At 42.9% G+C, this 18992-nt stretch overlaps 2 protein-coding genes across 22 annotated transcripts in view; one reads left to right on the top strand and one right to left on the bottom strand.

Annotated features, from left to right (window-relative positions):
- The window catches only part of LOC139543585 (alpha-adducin-like), a 53021-nt gene extending 44194 nt beyond the window's left edge, over positions 1 to 8827 (bottom strand). For 8 of the 20 annotated variants that reach the window (XM_071349815.1, XM_071349818.1, XM_071349817.1 and 5 more), the window contains exon 1: positions 8521 to 8827. The gene's annotated coding sequence lies outside the window, so the exon portion shown is untranslated. The remainder of the gene's footprint in view (positions 1 to 8520) is intronic. The other 12 variants (XM_071349808.1, XM_071349809.1, XM_071349825.1 and 9 more) reach the window with 6 other exon arrangements.
- An 878-nt stretch (positions 8828 to 9705) lies between these two features.
- Positions 9706 to 18174, top strand: LOC139543583 (UPF0729 protein C18orf32 homolog). Of its 2 annotated transcripts, none has more exons than XM_071349805.1 (3): positions 9706 to 9813; positions 14356 to 14593; positions 17848 to 18174. In XM_071349805.1, the coding sequence occupies exons 2-3, from the start codon at positions 14384 to 14386 to the stop codon at positions 17926 to 17928; spliced, it is 291 nt and encodes a 96-aa protein (XP_071205906.1). In that variant the 5' UTR covers positions 9706 to 9813; positions 14356 to 14383; the 3' UTR covers positions 17929 to 18174. The 2 variants fall into 2 exon arrangements, with proteins under 2 accessions (XP_071205906.1, XP_071205907.1); XM_071349806.1 differs by lacking the exon at positions 9706 to 9813 and adding an exon at positions 10649 to 10782.
- Positions 18175 to 18992: the final 818 nt, after the last annotated feature.

The raw sequence follows: 18992 nt of genomic DNA, 5'->3' as shown, positions 1-18992 counted from the left end.
AAGACGTCGGACCCAATCTTTTTCAATACATGGTTTACATATTGTTGCCTTAGCATATACTGGTAGATAGATATAAGTTTAAACTTGTTTTCTACCTACCCTTAGATGCTACCGATGTTTTTCTGTGAGTTGCAACAACCAGTTGAGAGCTGCACTCTCTTGCTGCCTGCTGAAACTGTGGGGCGCGCATCTGAACATAATGCATTTCACGGGCTTTGCATGTGTAGGTTACTTTTTGCATGATTTCTCTATTGTACTACAACTACATAATTGATAGGGTGTATACCTCCACCACACCACTTTGATACGCATCAGTGGGGATTAAGAAGTGAGTATACGCAATACCCACTGAACCAAAAAAGTGGGTATACGGCGTATATACTTACTTCCGGCGCCGAAAAGAGATGGCCGCCTCGCTTCGCGTTCCTTGGAAAATATGCAGTTTTTTGTTTTTTTATGTGTTATTTCTTACATCGGTACCCCAGGTAATCTTAGGTTTCATTACATACAGTCGGGAGGAACTACTGAATATACGATTAACGTCAACTCATCATCGTTCCTACCAGGAATATGACTTTCCCGAAACGGATCCAGTGTTTTGCCTTCCACCCAATACAATGGATCTGATCCCAGCCGGCGACCCTGTGCGACGCCGAAAAAGGGGCAAACGAGGCGGTCTCGTGGTCAGGCTTCGGAGACGGGCACATCGCGCTCCACTCCCTAGCATACTACTCGCCAATGTCCAGTCTCTTGACAATAAGGTTGATGAAATCCGAGCACGGGTAGCATTCCAGAGAGACATCAGGGATTGCAACGTGCTCTGCTTCACGGAAACATGGCTAACTCAAGGGACGCTAACGGAGTCGGTGCAGCCAGCTGGTTTCTTCATGCATCGCGCCGACAGAAACAAACATCTTTCCGGTAAGAAGAGGGGCGGGGGGGTATGCCTTATGATTAACGAGAAGTGGTGTGATCATCATAACAACACACAGGAACTCAAGTCATTCTGTTCACCTGATCTAGAACTCCTCACAATCAAATGTCGACCGCATTATCTACCAAGGGAATTCTCTTCAATCATAATCACAGCCGTATATATTCCCCCCCAAGCAGACACATCGATGGCCCTGAACGAACTTTATCTGACTCTTTGTAAACTGGAAACCACACACCCTGAGGCTGCATTCATCGTAGCTGGGGATTTTAACAAGGCTAATCTAAAAACAAAACTCCCTAAATTCTATCAGCATATCGATTGTGCTACCAGGGCTGGAAAAACCCTAGATCATTGTTATACTAATTTCCGCGACGCATATAAGGCCCTCCCCCGCCCCCCTTTCGGAAAAGCTGACCACGACTCCATTTTGTTGATTCCAGCCTACAAACAGAAACTCAAACAACAAGCTCCCGCGCTCAGGTCTGTTCAACGCTGGTCCGACCAATCTGAATCCACGCTTCAAGACTGCTTCGATCACGCGGATTGGAATATGTTCCGCATCGCGTCCAACAACAATATTGACGAATATGCTGATTCGGTGAGCGAGTTCATTAGGAAGTGCATTGACGATGTCGTACCCACAGCAACGATAAAAACATTCCCAAACCAGAAACCGTGGATTGACGGCAGCATTCGCGTGAAACTGAAAGCGCGAACCACTGCTTTTAACCAGGGCAAGGTGACCGGAAACATGACCGAATACAAACAGTGTAGCTATTCTCTCCGCAAGGCAATCAAACAGGCTAAGTCCCAGTACAGAGACAAAATCGAGTCGCAATTCAACAGCTCAGACACAAGAGGTATGTGGCAGGGTCTACAGTCAATCACGGATTACAAAAAGAAAACCAGCCCCGTCGCGGACCAGGATGTCTTGCTCCCAGACAGGCTAAACAACATTTTTGCCCGCTTTGAGGACAATACAGTGCCACTGACACGGCCCCCTACCAAAACCTGCGGGCTCTCCTTCACTGCAGCCGAGGTGAGTAAAACATTTAAACGTGTTAACCCTCGCAAGGCTGCAGGCCCAGACGGCATTCCCAGCCGCGTCCTCAGAGCATGCGCAGACCAGCTGGCTGGTGTGTTTACGGACATATTCAATCAATCCTTATCCCAGTCTGCTGTTCCCACATGCTTCAAGAGGGCCACCATTGTTCCTGTTCCCAAGAAAGCTAAGGTAACTGAGCTAAACGACTACCGCCCCGTAGCACTCACTTCCGTCATCATGAAGTGCTTTGAGAGACTAGTCAAGGACCATATCACCTCCACCCTACCGGACACCCTAGACCCACTCCAATTTGCTTACCGACCCAATAGGTCCACAGACGACGCAATCGCAACCACACTGCACACTGCCCTAACCCATCTGGACAAGAGGAATACCCATGTGAGAATGCTGTTCATCGATTACAGCTCAGCATTTAACACCATAGTACCCTCCAAACTCGTCATCAAGCTCGAGACCCTGGGTCTCGACCCCGCCCTGTGCAACTGGGTCCTGGACTTCCTGACGGGCCGCCCCCAGGTGGTGAGGGTAGGTAACAACATCTCCACCCCGCTGATCCTCAACACTGGGGCCCCACAAGGGTGCGTTCTGAGCCCTCTCCTGTACTCCCTGTTCACCCACGACTGCGTGGCCATGCACGCCTCCAACTCAATCATCAAGTTTGCGGATGACACTACAGTGGTAGGCTTGATTACCAACAACGACGAGACGGCCTACAGGGAGGAGGTGAGGGCCCTCGGAGTATGGTGTCAGGAAAATAACCTCACACTCAACGTCAACAAAACAAAGGAGATGATTGTGGACTTCAGGAAACAGCAGAGGGAGCACCCCCCTATCCACATCGACGGGTCAGTAGTGGAAAAGGTGGAAAGTTTTAAGTTCCTCGGTGTACACATCACGGACAAACTGAATTGGTCCACCCACACAGACAGCGTTGTGAAGAAGGCGCAGCAGCGCCTCTTCAACCTCAGGAGGCTGAAGAAATTCGGCTTGTCACCAAAAGCACTCACAAACTTCTACAGATGCACAATCGAGAGCATCCTGTCGGGCTGTATCACCGCCTGGTACGGCAACTGCTCCGCCCACAACCGTAAGGCTCTCCAGAGGGTAGTGAGGTCTGCAGAACGCATCACCGGGGGCAAACTACCTGCCCTCCAGGACACCTACACCACCCGATGTCACAGGAAGGCCATAAAGATCATCAAGGACAACAACCACCCAAGCCACTGCCTGTTCACCCCGCTATCATCCAGAAGGCGAGGTCAGTACAGGTGCATCAAAGCAGGGACCGAGAGACTGAAAAACAGCTTCTATCTCAAGGCCATCAGACTGTTAAACAGCCACCACTAACATTTAGCGGCCGCTGCCAACATACTGACTCAACTCCAGCCACTTTAAAAATGGGAATTGATGGAAATTATGTAAAAATGTACCACTAGCCACTTTAAACAATGCCACTTAATATAATGTTTACATACCCTACATTACCCATCTCATATGTATATACTGTACTCTATATCATCTACTGCATCTTGCCATCTTTATGTAATACATGTACCACTAGCCACTTTAAACTATGCCACTTTATGTTTACATACCCTACAGTACTCATCTCATATGTATATACCGTACTCTATACCATCTACTGCATCTGCCATGCCGTTCTGTACCACCACTCATTCATATATCTTTATGTACATATTCTTTATCCCTTTACACTTGTGTGTGTGTGTAAGGTAGTAGTTGTGGAATTGTTAGGTTAGATTACTTGTTGGTTATTACTGCATTGTCGGAACTAGAAGCACAAGCATTTCGCTACACTCGCATTAACATCTGCTAACCATGTGTATGTGACTAATAAAATTTGATTTGATTTGATGATTTGATTTATATATGGTATAGCATCCACTACACCGGATCAACCTGTTTTTCTTGAAACATTGTAAAATATTAACCTAGGTATTCAAATCTTTCATGACATCAGAAAACATTGTTTCTTGAGTCCAACACAAGACCCCCCCTCCTCCTTGCTACAGTGCACTGACAAATCTTGCATTCTACACACTGAAACTCTGCCAAACATTTGCACTTGGAGAAAGGAAGGAAAGAGAGCGAGAGGGGGGAAACAAACTTGAAATGAGGAACACATTTTAATCACCATCCACACTGGGGTCAAGGGTGTGGGTTGGTGTACTAAAACAAACTAGAGGTCGACCGATTAATTAGGGCAGATTTCACGTTTTCATAACAAATTGGTCATCTGCATTTTTGGACACCGATTACATTGCATTCCACGAGGAAACTGCGTGGCAGGCTGACCACTTGTTACGCGAGTGCAGCACGGAGCCAAGGTAAATTGCTAGCTAGCATTAAACTGATTTTATTTAAAAAACAATCAATCTTCACATAATCACTAGTTAACTACACATGGCTGATGATATTATTAGATTAACTAGCTTGTCCTGCGTGCCTGTCAATGCGGTGCCTGTTAATTTATCATCGAATCACAGCCTACTTCGCCAAATGGGAGATGATTTAACAAAAGCTCATTCACGAAAAAAGCACAATCGTTGCACGAATGTACCTAACCATAAACATCAATGCCTTAATTAAAATCAACACACAGAAGTATATTTGTTTTAAACCTGCATATTTAGTTAAAAGAAATTCATGTTAGCAGGCAATATTAACTAGGGAAATTGTGTCACTTCTCTTGCGTTCATTGCACGCAGTCAGGGTATATGCAACAGTTTGGGCCTCCTGGCTCATTGCCAGAATTGTACATAATTATGAAATAACATTGAAGGTTGTGCAACATAACGGTAATATTTAGACTTAGGGTTTCCACCCGTTCGATAAAATACGGAACGGTTCCGTATTGCACTGAAAGAATAAACGTTTTGTTTTCTAAATGATGGTTTCCGGATTTGACCATATTAAATGACTAAAGCCTCGTATTTCTGTGTTTATTATATTATAATTAAATCTATGATTTGATATAGCAGTCTGACTGAGCGGTGGTAGGCAGCAGCAGGCTCGTAAGCATTCATTCAAACTTTACTGCGTTAGCCAGCAGCTCTTAGCAATGCTTGAATCACAGCGGTGTTTATGACAAGCCTATCAACTCCTGAGATTAGGCTGGCAATACTAAAGTGCCTATTAGAACATCCAATAGTCAAAGGTATATGAAATACAAATGGTAGAGAGAAATAGTCCTATAGTAACTACAATCTAAAACTTCTTAACTGGGAATATTGAACCACCAGCTTTCATATGTTCTGAGCAAGGAACTTAAACGTTAGCTTTTATACATGGCACATACTGCACTTTTACTTTCTTCTCCAACACTGTTTTTGCATTATTTCAACCAAATTGAGCATGTTTCATTATTTATTTGAGACTAAACTTGATTTTACTTATGTATTATATTAAGTTAATACTGAATGAACACTTCTATCTTGTTGTAATTGTCATTATTACAAATCATCATAGTCGGTCGACCTCTAAAACAAGAGTCTGTGTGTGTGTAGCAGCTCCAATCGAATGGGTGTTCCTCCCATTCCAACAAAATAACAAAATCCAGGGAGAAAACCCTCCAGTTCTCTCTACAGGCTGCTAGCCTAGTTTGTCTCTACTAATCCTCATAAAGGAGGGGAATTACAGCCCACTAACTGACTGGGAAAAATGTATCAACAGCTAGCAGACTAAAGAAGCAACAGTTCAGTGGAATATGCTCTGGTCTCCAGTATTGCCCCAAATTTAACAGCAATCTGCATTCCAGAGATGGCATGGCACACATTCACCGGGGTCGTTCTCACTAGTGCATAGCGTAGCAAAACACTTTACAGCAGAAAACGAAAACAAGTGTTTCTTATTGCACAAGTTCTGCAAGTCCCCCCCATGTTTCAGTGAGTTTGATTATGTTTGGTGCCCAATGAATAATACCCTGATATCAGCAGGTCAAAGACAGGGTGATGGCACACATTCATTTGCCAGGTTAGCACAGAGCCTCAGACATCCCTGTTCATCATCTGAACAACCCTCGATGCGCTTACCAAGCCTTTCACCGCCTGGCGGCATGACTATTACCCATGATGGGATAATACTGTACAGAGTAAGACTAAGAATTAATCTCAAGGCATTTTTCATAGAAATCCACAATGCTTCCTTATTCTTTGGGTTGTTGACAAGTGTACTGTAGCCTAGGCGAGGCTGGATTGTCATCAATGGGAAAGAGTAATCAAACATCTCTTGGGAGATTGGAAGCTTATTGGATGATTGTTCAAATAGACAATGAAAAATATGGGATGTTCAAAATCAAAGATGAAATACTTCATCATTGTTACAGTGCACTGGGAAAAACACATGCATGGTTGAATTAGGCCTACACACACCAGCACAGATAACCTCAGCAAACAAAGAAACGTCCCTTTTTCAGGACCCCGTCTTTCAAAGATAATTTGTAAAAATCCAAATAACTTCACAGATCTTCATTGTAAAGGGTTTAAACACTGTTTCCCATGCTTGTTCAATGAACCATAAACAATTAATAAACATGCACCTGTGGAACGGTCATTAAGACACTAACAGCTTACAGACCGTAGGCAATTAAGGTCACAGTTATGAAAACTTAGGACACTAAAGAGGCTTTTCTACTGACTCTGAAAAACACCAAAAGAAAGATCCCAGGGTCCCTGCTCATGTGCGTGAACATTCCTTAGGCATGCTGCAAGGAGGCATGAGGACTGCAGATGGGGCCAGGGCAATAAAATGAAATGTCCGTACTGTGAGACGCCTAAGACAGCGCTACAGGGAGACAGGACGGACAGCTGATTGTCCTCGCAGTGGCAGACCACGTGTAACAACACCTGCACAGGATCGGTACATCCGAACATCACACCTGCGGGACAGGTACAGGATGGCAACAACAACTGCCTGAGTTAAACCAGGAATGCACAATCCCTCCATCAGTGCTCAGACTGTCTGCAATAGGCTGAGAGAGGCTGGACTGAGGGCTTGTAGGCCTGTTGTAAGGCAGGTCCTCACCAGACATCACCGGCAACAATGTCGCCTATGGGCACAAACCCACCGTCGCTGGACCAGACAGGACTGGCAAAAAGTGGTCTTCGCTGACGAGTCGCGGTTGTGTCTCACCAGGGGTGATAGTCAGATTCACGTTTATCGTCGAAGGAATGAGCGTTACACCGAGGCCTGTACTCTGGAGTGGAATCGATTTGGAGGTGGAGGGTCCGTCACGGTCTGGGGGCGGTGTGTATCATCGGACTGAGCTTGTTGTCATTGCAGGCAATCTCAACGCTGTGCGTTACAGGGAAGACATCTTCCTCCCTCATGTGGTACCCTTCCTGCAGGCTCATCCTGACATGACCCTCCAGCATGACAATGCCACCAGCCATACTGTTCGTTCTGTGCGTGATTTCCTGCAAGACAGTGTTCTGCCATGGCCAGCGAAGAGCCCGGATCTCAAACCCATTGAGAACGTCTGGGACCTGTTGGATTGGAGGGTGAGGGCTAGGGCCATTCCCCCCAGAAATGTATGGGAACTTGCAGGTGCCTTGGTGGAAGAGTGGGGTAGAATCTCTCAACAAGAACTGTCAAATCTGGTGCAGTCCATGAGGAGGAGATGCACTGCAGTACTTAATGCAGCTGGTGGCCACACCAGATACTGACTGTTACTTTTGATTTTGACCCCCCCCCCATTTGTTCAGGGACACATTATACCATTTCTGTTAGGCACATTTCTGTGGAACTTGTTCAGTTTATGTCTCAGTTGTTGAATCTTGTTATGTTCATACAAATATTAACACATGTTAAGTTTGCTGAAAATAAACACAGTTGACAGTGAGAGGACGTTTCTTTTTTTGCTGAGTTTAGGTGTTCAAATAACATCTGGCTATTAGCAATGACTGACTCAAAGGTTTGAAGGTCTCCTACTTCCTTTCCTGTCCCATTCATTATTCAGGCCTACTGTAAACCGTAAAATACTATCCTATTAGGGGCCCCATACAGTTCTCTAACAACATTGCATAATATTGCACTCGATATTGCATAATGCTATGATAACTATCATAATAAAACACACCAATGCACTAGTTTAACCTAAACTCAGCGTCCTGTCCCGTATAGGCTATGCAACATTCTCAGACAACAGCCTACTAGAACGTGTGGCTTTAGGAGCCTAGACCCACTCCTGCGTTTGAATTAGACTAGGTGGGTGATGGTATTAGTAGTAGCCTACAGAGCCGTTGTTGTTACTAACCCTACTAGTAGGCCAACACAACTAATCAGTGTATAATTCACTATTGTTTCGGTTACTACAAAAAAGTCGCACACGCCCCTCTGCAGTCCATTGGCGACGCGTAGGCAGCGTTGTAGCAACGCTACTAGCAAGTTCGCTACATATTATACAAAGAGAAATTAAAATAACACTTCCATAATTGACATGATCTTGCACCGGCTGGATCGTACTACTATTGAAATAACATTATCGGTTGCAACTTACCCTCGTTTATTCGAAATATGGTTGGAAAGACCACCTTGTTGTAGATAACGAGCCTGCTGTTTTCACAATTTCTATCCGCTGTGCTTTCAAAGCGGTCTGCTTCTGCATGTAGTTACTGCGACGCTCCGCCCAACTACCGCCCTCTCACTTACGTTAGTTCTTTCTGGAATCCTTGGGACGTCCCTAACCTTACCACAACCTTAACCCTTACCTAACCTTAAGCATTTTCACGTCAACTTCAATAGGGCAACGTCAGAGTTGTGACGTCCCAAGGATTCCGGATAGCATGGACCCTCTCACTTGTGTGCGGTGAATGCCTGGCACGTATGTAGTATCATTGGTTGTGCTCAAAATCCACTGCCGCACATGAAAGCAACAAAGATCCTGGTTGGAGGTTGAAATGCACAGGCCTTCTACTTATAGGAATGTATGGAGCCACACAATGTTTAAAAATATATATATTTTCATCCCTAAAGACATATAACAGTACAGCCTATTTAACATGACTGTGCATAAAAAGCCAAACCTGATAATAAATCACAGAAGATGCCTCACGTTTCTCTAAGTTGGGGCATTTATGCTTTAGGCATAAATGTTAATTGTGTATATAGATAATTCATTTAATTAATTGCAGGACTTCTTTGAAAGACAATAACATTTAGTTGAGAACTCCCCCTTTAATGTGCCCATTACATAAAATAGATAGAAATCATGTAGTCGACACACTCACGTCACCTTGTGGCATTGTAAGGGAATACAGGCTGGCACAAGTCTTTCCCTTCAAATGTTAAAAAAATAAACCACTCAATACTATTCATGTTTTATACAATAGTTTACCCCTTGTAGTAGACCTCAAGATTAGAAATAAACCACATCTGCGACCATCTGCGTGCGTGTCTCTTTGCTTTGAACGGTGTTGCAAAAATAATACAAAAATAAACATTGTTACAAGCTGCGAAATGTTAGTGTTGCTACTGTACAGCGCGAACCAATCATCTGGTTTCCACTAGATAGCACAGCCACAAAGTCTACATAGGCTATATCAAAACAAAATGTAGCCTTTTGGTCTTAATTCAAGGTTAGTTTAGCAGTGTGGTTAGGTTTAAAATCACATTTTAGGAAGGTAAATTCCAGAAATAGAAACAAGTGGCGATCATGCTTTGGCGAATCCGGAAATGACGTCCTTTCAGAAATTACGTAATTTTAGTCTGCGTAACATCAATGCACTTCCGATAATAAGATGTACATTCGCTTTTATCCAAGAGTAGAACATAATCATATTTCCTGATTTAGGTAAGCGTCAAAAGCTGGTTGATTAACGGTAGCTAGCTATTCAGAATGTTTCTAGAGATATCAAACAGATAACGTTTCATTAATGTACTTATTGCCAATTTCATTAACCATATTAGGAGGATACTATTTTTTTAAACACAGCTCATTTACAGGACTTTGCTACAAAAATTGCAGCTTTCATTTATGTGCAGCTAAACAGTCTGCCACACTACGGTTTGGCAGGGCAAAACGTTTAGGTGATTTCTGGTAGGCCTATGTCATCAAAATAAATCAATGGCAGTATGTTTTTGGACTCATTCAGCTATTTTTACCTGATTAAGTACAATAACATTGGAAATGTATGTTGAAAATGCAATTTATGTTGCTAAAATTTAAGTTACAAATTATGGTTTCGCTGCTTCATGTTGGCAACACATTTAGATACATACCCCAATATCAAAGCAGTTTTATCCTGTCCAAATCAATAAGCATGCAGAAACAGTTCGTAATATTTAAAACCTAAACCGAAAATGTAGTATCTACACATGCAACAACAGTAAATTCAATACACTTTTTTTTAAACGAGCACCTTATAAACCGCACACGCACCAAAAACCTTGTTGTTTATACAAGTGGCAAGGTGAGATTAGGTGAGAATTCAGGTTATAAACGCTGTTGAAACTACCACCCAAAAAAATGGAAACTAGATTTTTTACATCACTGGTTAGAGAACAACCTACAGAAGACGGAGAGATACATTTTGAGTGCTGCGTTTGGATTTGGGAGTCGCCAAATCGGAAAGAGCAACACTTATTTGTCAATAACGCGATATCACGTTGAAATAAATTGCGCGAGAGGGGGGAATTAGGTTCTGTTTAAACGAGCACAGCAAAAAAAAAAAAAAGAATCTGGGAATAAGGTGTATATCACTGGTTAGAGGACAATTTGTAGAATACCGCTACATTTTGATTCAAGTGGGTCGCCATCTGGGTAAGTGTATCGCAACACATTTGTTTGTGTTAATCCTTTCCATCGATGTAACACGGGGTAAACGTTTGTGGTGTAGTCTTAGGGCATCGTGATGGTTATACACTTTTTTTATACTAACATCACCAATCTGAGGTAAAAAGGATGTGTTATTCCACTCAATTGTATGGGGTGAAAATGTTTTGTAAGGTAGTAACACAAACTGTCCATATTAGGGAAATTACCGCAATATACAATAATTTAGTATGGCAAAATATTTACACATGTTAATTTTAAGATAATAGTTTGTTGCCCACTCACAAACTATTGCAACAATGACATATTTCTCACTCATTTAACCATTAAGAGTTTAAAAATGCTCTAAAATACATTGAGCAGTGATGGTTAACTTTGATGGGGTGGGGGCCACAAAAAATCTAAACTCATCATGAGGGGTTGCAGTTGCTCAAATTCTGTGTACCCACATCCATACCCCCCACTCACCCCACATGACCAGTAAAATATTTTAGTGGCCCCCCTATTGAGAACTGAGAGAATTGTTTTGTGAATTTTGTAAATTTTTCCATGGGGAGTAGAGAAAATGTTGCAGTTTTCTGCAATTCTACACATTTTGCCATTGGCTGGAGAGAAGACTTAGCAATTTTATAAAATGTCATACCATTCTACTAATTTTGCCTTAGGGTGAAGAGAATGTTTGCAGTTTTTAATGATATGAGTGAGACTGACTAACAAAATCAATGGCGGGATCCCTGGCCGGTAATTCGACCATGATAACAAGTTGAAAAAAACGGACCAATTACACAGGTGCACCTTGTGCTGGGGACAATAAAAGGCCACTAAAATGTGCAATCAAAAATTGTTATCTGACAAGGGCTAATTGACTGACAACAAGGGACAAATTGCTGAAGCATAACCAACTTTCGAAATTGCACCTTGTGTATTCTACTATTCTAACTCACAACAGTAAGTTGAGACCCCAATTTTTTATTTTTTTAAACTTTTCTTTTGGTGGGGGAGATTGATCCGATGGCCTTCAAAAAGGAGTCTGGGCCGGCAGTTACCACTTCCCTGATGGTAGAGTTTTAAAATGCTCTTAAACAATTTAATCGGGGTACTCTAGACTAGAGCCTCCATAGTGTCTTTGCAGCAGCCTGAACATTTTACTTCTCTACTATGGTTGTGGGCTGACGCTAGCTTTCTAGGAGCTTTCTGCATTCTCCCTACAGTTTTCAGCGGTTAGCTTCGCCCACGACTGGCTCATGTGAACTACAATCCCGACACTTGCAATGCGACTTTCGAAACATATGGTCCTTGCCTTTCATCAGCGAGAAATAATCCTTCAAATAAAGAAATACACCAACTGTTACAATTTTGCACAGATCCATACAGCTATGTGTGCCTCCATCCAACAAGAATACACTTCCTGAGTTAGGTTTACACACACAGGTGTTCGGAGCACGCTAGATGGTGTATTAGCACAGGTGGTCCTCTTTCATCTGTTTTCCGTAAACAAGCGCTGTGATATGGCCGTGTGGGTACACTAACCTTTATAAAGGTGTGTATGACTGTAACAATTTTTTTTCTTCCACTTGTATGAAAGACAAGGTCCTTCCAAAACCGTACTGCAAGCGATGTGTGTTAATGTTCAGACCGAGAGTCGAGACTCTTAAAGCTCCTCAGTACAGAAGACCCCTTTGTCCAATGACTCTCTTATGAGTAATATAATGGAACAATAATGAATAAAGATGCTCAAACAAGCACGTGCATCTGTAGTGGGTGTTCTTCAACTCTGAAATGCACTAGATGGTGTAAGACATCCACAAAGGATGTCGTTATGTCTAAATAGTGACGGCAGAGCTAGTTCAAACCGCAGTAGGATAGTTCTCACAGGTGAGTGAATCAGCCCATGCTTGGTGAATAGCACTTGGTTGATCTCTGGGAGCAGGACACAGGAGCGCTGAATAGATCATGTGAGACAAAAGTGAGAGACGAGAATAAATGTAGTTTCAGCTAGAAAATGACCATCCTGACAGTCTGAGGCTCTGCAATCATCCTACTCCAACAATTGACAGGGATAATGTGGCATTTCTTATTTGTCAGTATGAATTAAATGAGTTTCCTGGCTTAATGACTATTAGCTTTACACTACTTGTCCTATAGAGTTGTTGTAGTCTTAAATTATTACTTGGAATACATTGATAAACGCTCCTTGTCCCAGAATGGCATGCCAGCTAGTGATGAAGCTATCTGCTCCTGATAGCCAAACTACTAAGGTTGCTGCATTTTAAGTTGGGAGGCATTTTACAGCTTCCATCATATTTATATAACTAAATATACTGAACAAAAATATAAACGCAACATGTCACAATTCCAACAATTTTACTGCGTTACAGCTCATATAAGGAAATCAGTCAATTGAAGTAAATTAATTAGACTAATCTATGGATTTCACATGACTGGGCAAGGATGGGCCCACCCCACCCACTTGAGAGCCAGGCCCACCCACTGGGGAGCCGGGCCCAGCCAATCAGAATAAGTTTTTCCCCACAAAAGGTCTTTATTACAGACAGAAATACTCCTCACTTTCATCAGCTGTCCAGGTGGCGATCCCGCAGGTGAAGAAGCCGGATGTGGAGGTTGTGGGCTGGCGATGTTACGTTTGACGTACTGCCAAATTCTCTAAAATGACTTTGGAGGAGGCTTATGGTTGAGAAATTAACATGCAATTCTCTGGCAACAGCTCTGGTGGACATTCCTGCAGTCAGCATGCCAATTGCACGCTCCCACAAACTTGAGACATCTGTGTGACCGAACTGCACATTTTAGTGGCCTTTTATTGTCCCCCAGCACAAGGTGCACCTGTGTAATGGTCATGCTGCTTAATCAGCTTCTTGATATGCCTCACCTGTCAGGTGAATGGATTATCTTGGGGAAAGGAGAAATGCTCACTAACAGGGATGTAAAACTATTTGCGCACAACATTTGAGAGAAAGAAGCTTTTTGTGTGTGTGGAAAATTTCAGGGATTTTTTATTTCAGCTCTTGTTCAGCAAAGTTTAGTATTTATTAGGATCCCCGATTTAGCTGCTGCCGAGGTAGCGGCTTCTCTTCTGGGGGCCAAAACAGGAAACGACACCAGAAATAATATACATAGCACTACATTTTACATTACAACATCAATAGTGATGCAGTCAATCTCTCCTCAACTTTGAGCCAGGAGAGTTTGGCATGCATGTCATTGACATTCGTCAAGAAATATAACCAATATGTAAAAAAACAACTCTTCCTCGACAGATCGATCGTCTCAAACTAAAGCAGATAGCTTGCTACGGCCCACCGTCTATACAGTCGGTGCATAATGAAATCTTTAGCTATTTTTCGAGTCTTGTTTACTTGCCACATATCACATGTTCTCATATGCTCTCACCATATATAAGTGGAGTATTGCTTCCAGTGCAGGACAATGGGGACACATTTTAGGCACCGCTGTATTACTGTAGATAAGAGTAGCCATTTTCCTAATGACACAACATTTGAGAAATGATTGACCTTGTTTTCTCTGTCCCCTCGGTTGCAGGTTGTCCATTGGTCGTTGAGATACAGCTATGGTCTGCATTCCCTGCATCGTCATTCCCATTCTCTTGTGGGTGTATAAGAGATTCCTTGAACCAGTCATCTACCCCTTCATTGGTCCAATTATAAGCCGGTTTTGGCCAACAAAAAAAGCTGTCCAGGAGAGTGTCACAGGAACTGGTGATATGAAAGCCAGTGAAAAGAGCAATGGATGCCCAGTGTTGAGCAATGGAGCATGCAAGGTAATACATTACCCAAAACCTGTTATTGGATTATGGACTCGGACAGTGTGCCACCACTAGTAGACTGCACCTATAGCAACCTCCGGTGACCAAGGCTCAGACTGGCTATGAATGCTGAAGAAGGCATCACACACATTGTATACTGAACAAAAATATAAAAGCAACATGTAGAGTGTTGGTGCCATGTTTCATATCAATAAGCTGATTGAACAGCATGCTCATTACACAAGTGAACCTTGTGCTGGGGACAATAAAAGGACACTGTAAAATGTGTATTTTTGTAACATAACACAATGCCACAGATGTCTCAGGTTTTGAGGGAGCGTGCATTTGGCAAGCTGACTGCAGGAATGTTCACCAGAGCTGTTGCCAGATAATTGAATGTTCATTTCTATACCATAAGCCACCTCCAACGTTGTTTTAGAGAATTTGGCAGTATGTCCAACCGGCCTCAGCCGCAGACCACAGTTTATGGCGCCGTGTGGGCAAGCGGTGTCAACATTGTGAGCAGAGTGCCCAATGGTGCGGTTATGGTATGGGCAGGCATAAGCTACAGACAACAAACACAATTGGATTTTGAATGCACAGAGATAGTGACGATCTCTTGAGGCCATTCATCCATCGCCAACACCTCATGTTTCAGCATGATAATCCATGGCCCCATGTCGCAAAGATCTGTACCCAATTCCTGGAAGATGAAAATGTCCCAATTCTTCCGTGACCTGCATAATCACCAGACTTGTCACCCATTGAGCATGTTTGGGATGCTCTGGATCGACTTGTATGACAGCGTGTTCCAGTTCCCGCCAATATCCAGCAACTTCGCTCAACCATTGAAGAGGAGTGGGACAACATTCCACAGGCCACAATCAACAGCCTGATCAACTTTATGCGGAGGAGATGTATGGCGCTGCATGAGGCAAATGGTGGTCACACCAGATACTGACTTGTTTTCTGATCCATACCCGTACTTTTATCTGTGACCAACCGATGCATATCTGTATTCCCAGTCATGTGAAATTCATAGATTAGGGCATAATAAATTAATTTAAATTAACTTGTAGAACGGTCGTTAAGACACTAACAACTTACAGACAGTAGGCAATTAAGGTCACAATTATGAAAACTTAGGACACTAAAGAGGCCTTTCAACTGACTCTGGAAAAACACCAAAAGAAAGATACCCAGGGTCCCTGCTCATGTGTGTGAACATGCCTTAGGCATGCTGCAAGGAGTCATGAGGACTGCAGATGTGGCCAGGGCAATAAAATGCAATGTCCGTACTGTGAGACGCCCAAGACAGCGCTACAGGGAGACAGGATGGACAGCTGATAGTCCTCGCAGTGGCAGACCACGTGTAACAACACCTGCACAGGATCGGTACATCCGAACATCACACCTGCGGGACATGTACAGGATGGCAACAACAACTGCCCGGGTTATACCAGGAATGCACAATCACTCCCTCTGTACTCAGACTGTCCGCAATAGGCTGAGAGAGGCTGGACTGAGGGCTTATAGACCTGTTGTAAGGCAGGTCCTCACCAGACATCACCGGCAACAACATCGCCTATGGGCACAAACCCACCGTCGCTGGACCAGACAGGACTGGCAAAAAGTGATCTTCACTGACGAGTCGTGGTTTTGTCTCACCAGGGGTGATGGTTGGATTCCCATTTATCGTTGAAGGAATGAGCGTTACACCGAGGCCTGTACTCTGGAGCGGGATCGAGGTGGAGGGTTCGTCATGGTCTAGGGAGGTGTGTCACAGCGTCATCGGACTGAGCTGGTTGTCATTGCAGGCAATCTCAGCTCTGTGCGTTACAGGGAAGACATCTTTCTCCCTCATGTGGTACCCTTCCTGCAGGCTCATCCTGACATGACCCTCCAGCATGACAATGCCACCAGCCGTACTGCTTGTTCTGTGCGTGATTTCCTGCAAGACAGGAATGTCAGTGTTCTGCCATGGCCAGCGCAGAGCCCGGATCTCAGTCAATCAATCAATCTTATTTATAAATCCCTTCTTACATCAGCTGATGTCACAAAGTTCTGTACAGAAACCCAGCCTAAAACTCCAAACAGCAAGCAATGCAGGTGTAGAAGCACGGTGGCTAGGAAAAACTCCCTAGAAATGCCGGAACCTAGGAAGAAACCTGGTGATGAACCAGGCTATGAGGGGTGGCCAGTCCTCTTCTGGCTGTGCCGGGTGGAGATCATAACAGAACATGACCAAGATGTTCAAATGTTCATAGATGACCAGCAGGGTAAAATAATAAGAATCACAGTGGTTGTAGAGGGTGCAACAGGTCAGCACCTCAATCCCATTGAGCACGTCTGGGACCTGTTGGATCGGAGGGTGAGGGCTAGGGCCATTCCCCCCGGAAATGTCTGGGAACTTGCAGGTGCCTTGGTGGAAGAGTGGGGTAACATCTCTCAGCAAGAACTGGCAAATCTGGTGCAGTCCACGAGGAGGAGATGCACTGCAATACTTAATGCAGCTGGTGGCCACACCAGATACTGACTGTTACTTTAGATTTTGACCCCCCCTTTGTTCAGGGACACATTATTCCATTTCTGTTAGGCACATTTCTGTGGAACTTGTTCAGTTTATGGCTCAGTTGTTGAATCTTGTTATGTTCATACACATTTTTGCACTTGTTAAGTTTGCTGAAAATAAACGCAGTTGACAGTGAGAGGACGTTTCTTTTTTGCTGAGTTTACATACATGTCACAGACAGTAAACCTTAATTTGTACTGATTGGATAGACTCAGCAGCATCCCATGCACTTACTTTAGAGTGCACATGTTGTTTACAAAGCTGCTGGGAAACCAGCTCCCAGACTTTTTGCAGCATCATCTTCTAAGTGGCTGGACCTCTTCTAGCTACTGCTAGGGCCAACGTTGGAGAAATGTCTGTGACCCCTACTCTAGTTACAATGACTAAGAAGGTTAAAATATAAGGAATTTTATTCCTAGCCACAGCAATGTTCAAAATTATATATGCAAAAAAATATGATTAGACGAAGATACATGACATGCTAACAAGTTCAGGGCGGAACATTAAAGTGAACGTTTCAGATATAAATACAATGTTTACACTGTCAGACGTCACATTCACGCAAGTCTGGCGACGTGGAAATATGATGGAATAGGACCAGAGTCAAGCCAGAGCTAACTGTTGTTTACAAAGCTGCTGGACTGTTGCTTTATATCTGTTGTCATTTGTCATCTAATGAAGCCATCTCTCTTTTCAGACCGAAGTCAATGGTCTGGTTGCTAATGGGGCAGGTGCAAATGGATCAGCTACTGCAGTCTCTGACAAGAAGACTGACTGACATTTCTCTTTACACCTTAAGTTATATTTATCACTGTGAAAGTGTTTTAATCCAATATGGAGAAAACCTAAGTTAATCATTATTTTATGAAGTTGAGTAATGTAGAATTGTTTATTGCTGAATTTAACATAGCAACACATACTTTACATTTTCCATAATGCTCATTACAATTGCTTTGAGAGATTGATTTAAAGTTGGTCTTTTGAAATGTTTGCATTGTAATTGTAACAGGAATTGTCCATAATATATTTGCGGAATAGTGACATTTTTGTGTTTCACTGTGTTGTGACTGGCTGTGATATTCGCCTATTCATTCCTCCCACTGGAGCAGCATCTGTTGTCAAAATGTGAAAGCTGTTCTGTCTTTGTGGCTGTGTTATCCAGTGGTTTCCTGGTTGCTAAAATTCTACACTGTTCACTCAATTTCAATTTATGTCACAAAACGAGCACTGAATGGTGTAGGGAATCATTGTATGATCTAAATCACTGTAAATTATCTTTTCAATAACAATAAATATTGTTGTTACCGCTGTTTGAAGCTGGTGGACCATAACTAAAAGTAACTTTTGGTGCTGGTGGACCAAAACCTGTGGTCCAATGCCACAAAGTCAGAACATTTTGACAACAGATGCCTGTCTGGTGGGAGAAATCAATAGGCGACTATCACAGCCAATCACAAGACGGGAGGGTAAGTAATACTATGGAACACTATCATTCCACTATTATTGGCAAATATATTATTGACATTTTCTGAAATTACAATGGATTTATATCTTTTTTAAATCCTATGTGTAGCACCTTTAATAAATTAATAGTATTTCTGCCTTTGGTTTATCAAGCTTGAATCCATGATGTGTTTATAACATGCAATACCTAGTTCTGTATGGTATTTAGTACATATTATATTTTATAATTCTGAAATAAATTATCAACAATTTAAAAAAAATTGACATCTTTCCTGTTTTAAAACATTATTTTTCTTCTAATTTATGTGCAATGTAGAAATAAAGCTATATGGATTACTTTGATTGTTCCCTCCTACTGGATCTCATTTAGCCTGGTCT

Source organism: Salvelinus alpinus, chromosome 18 (genome assembly GCF_045679555.1).
Source record: "Salvelinus alpinus chromosome 18, SLU_Salpinus.1, whole genome shotgun sequence".
Taxonomy (NCBI): Eukaryota; Metazoa; Chordata; class Actinopteri; order Salmoniformes; family Salmonidae; genus Salvelinus; species Salvelinus alpinus.
Note: the sequence above shows the minus strand (reverse complement) of the source record. Positions and strands in the feature narration are given on the sequence as shown.

Coding starts and splice junctions, on each gene's coding strand:
- LOC139543583 (XM_071349805.1), top strand. CDS start 14,384: ATGGTCTGCATTCCCTGCATCGTCATTCCCATTCTCTTGTGGGTGTAT. Junction 14,594..17,847: donor TGAGCAATGGAGCATGCAAG/GTAATACATTAC, acceptor CTCTCTTTTCAG/ACCGAAGTCAATGGTCTGGT.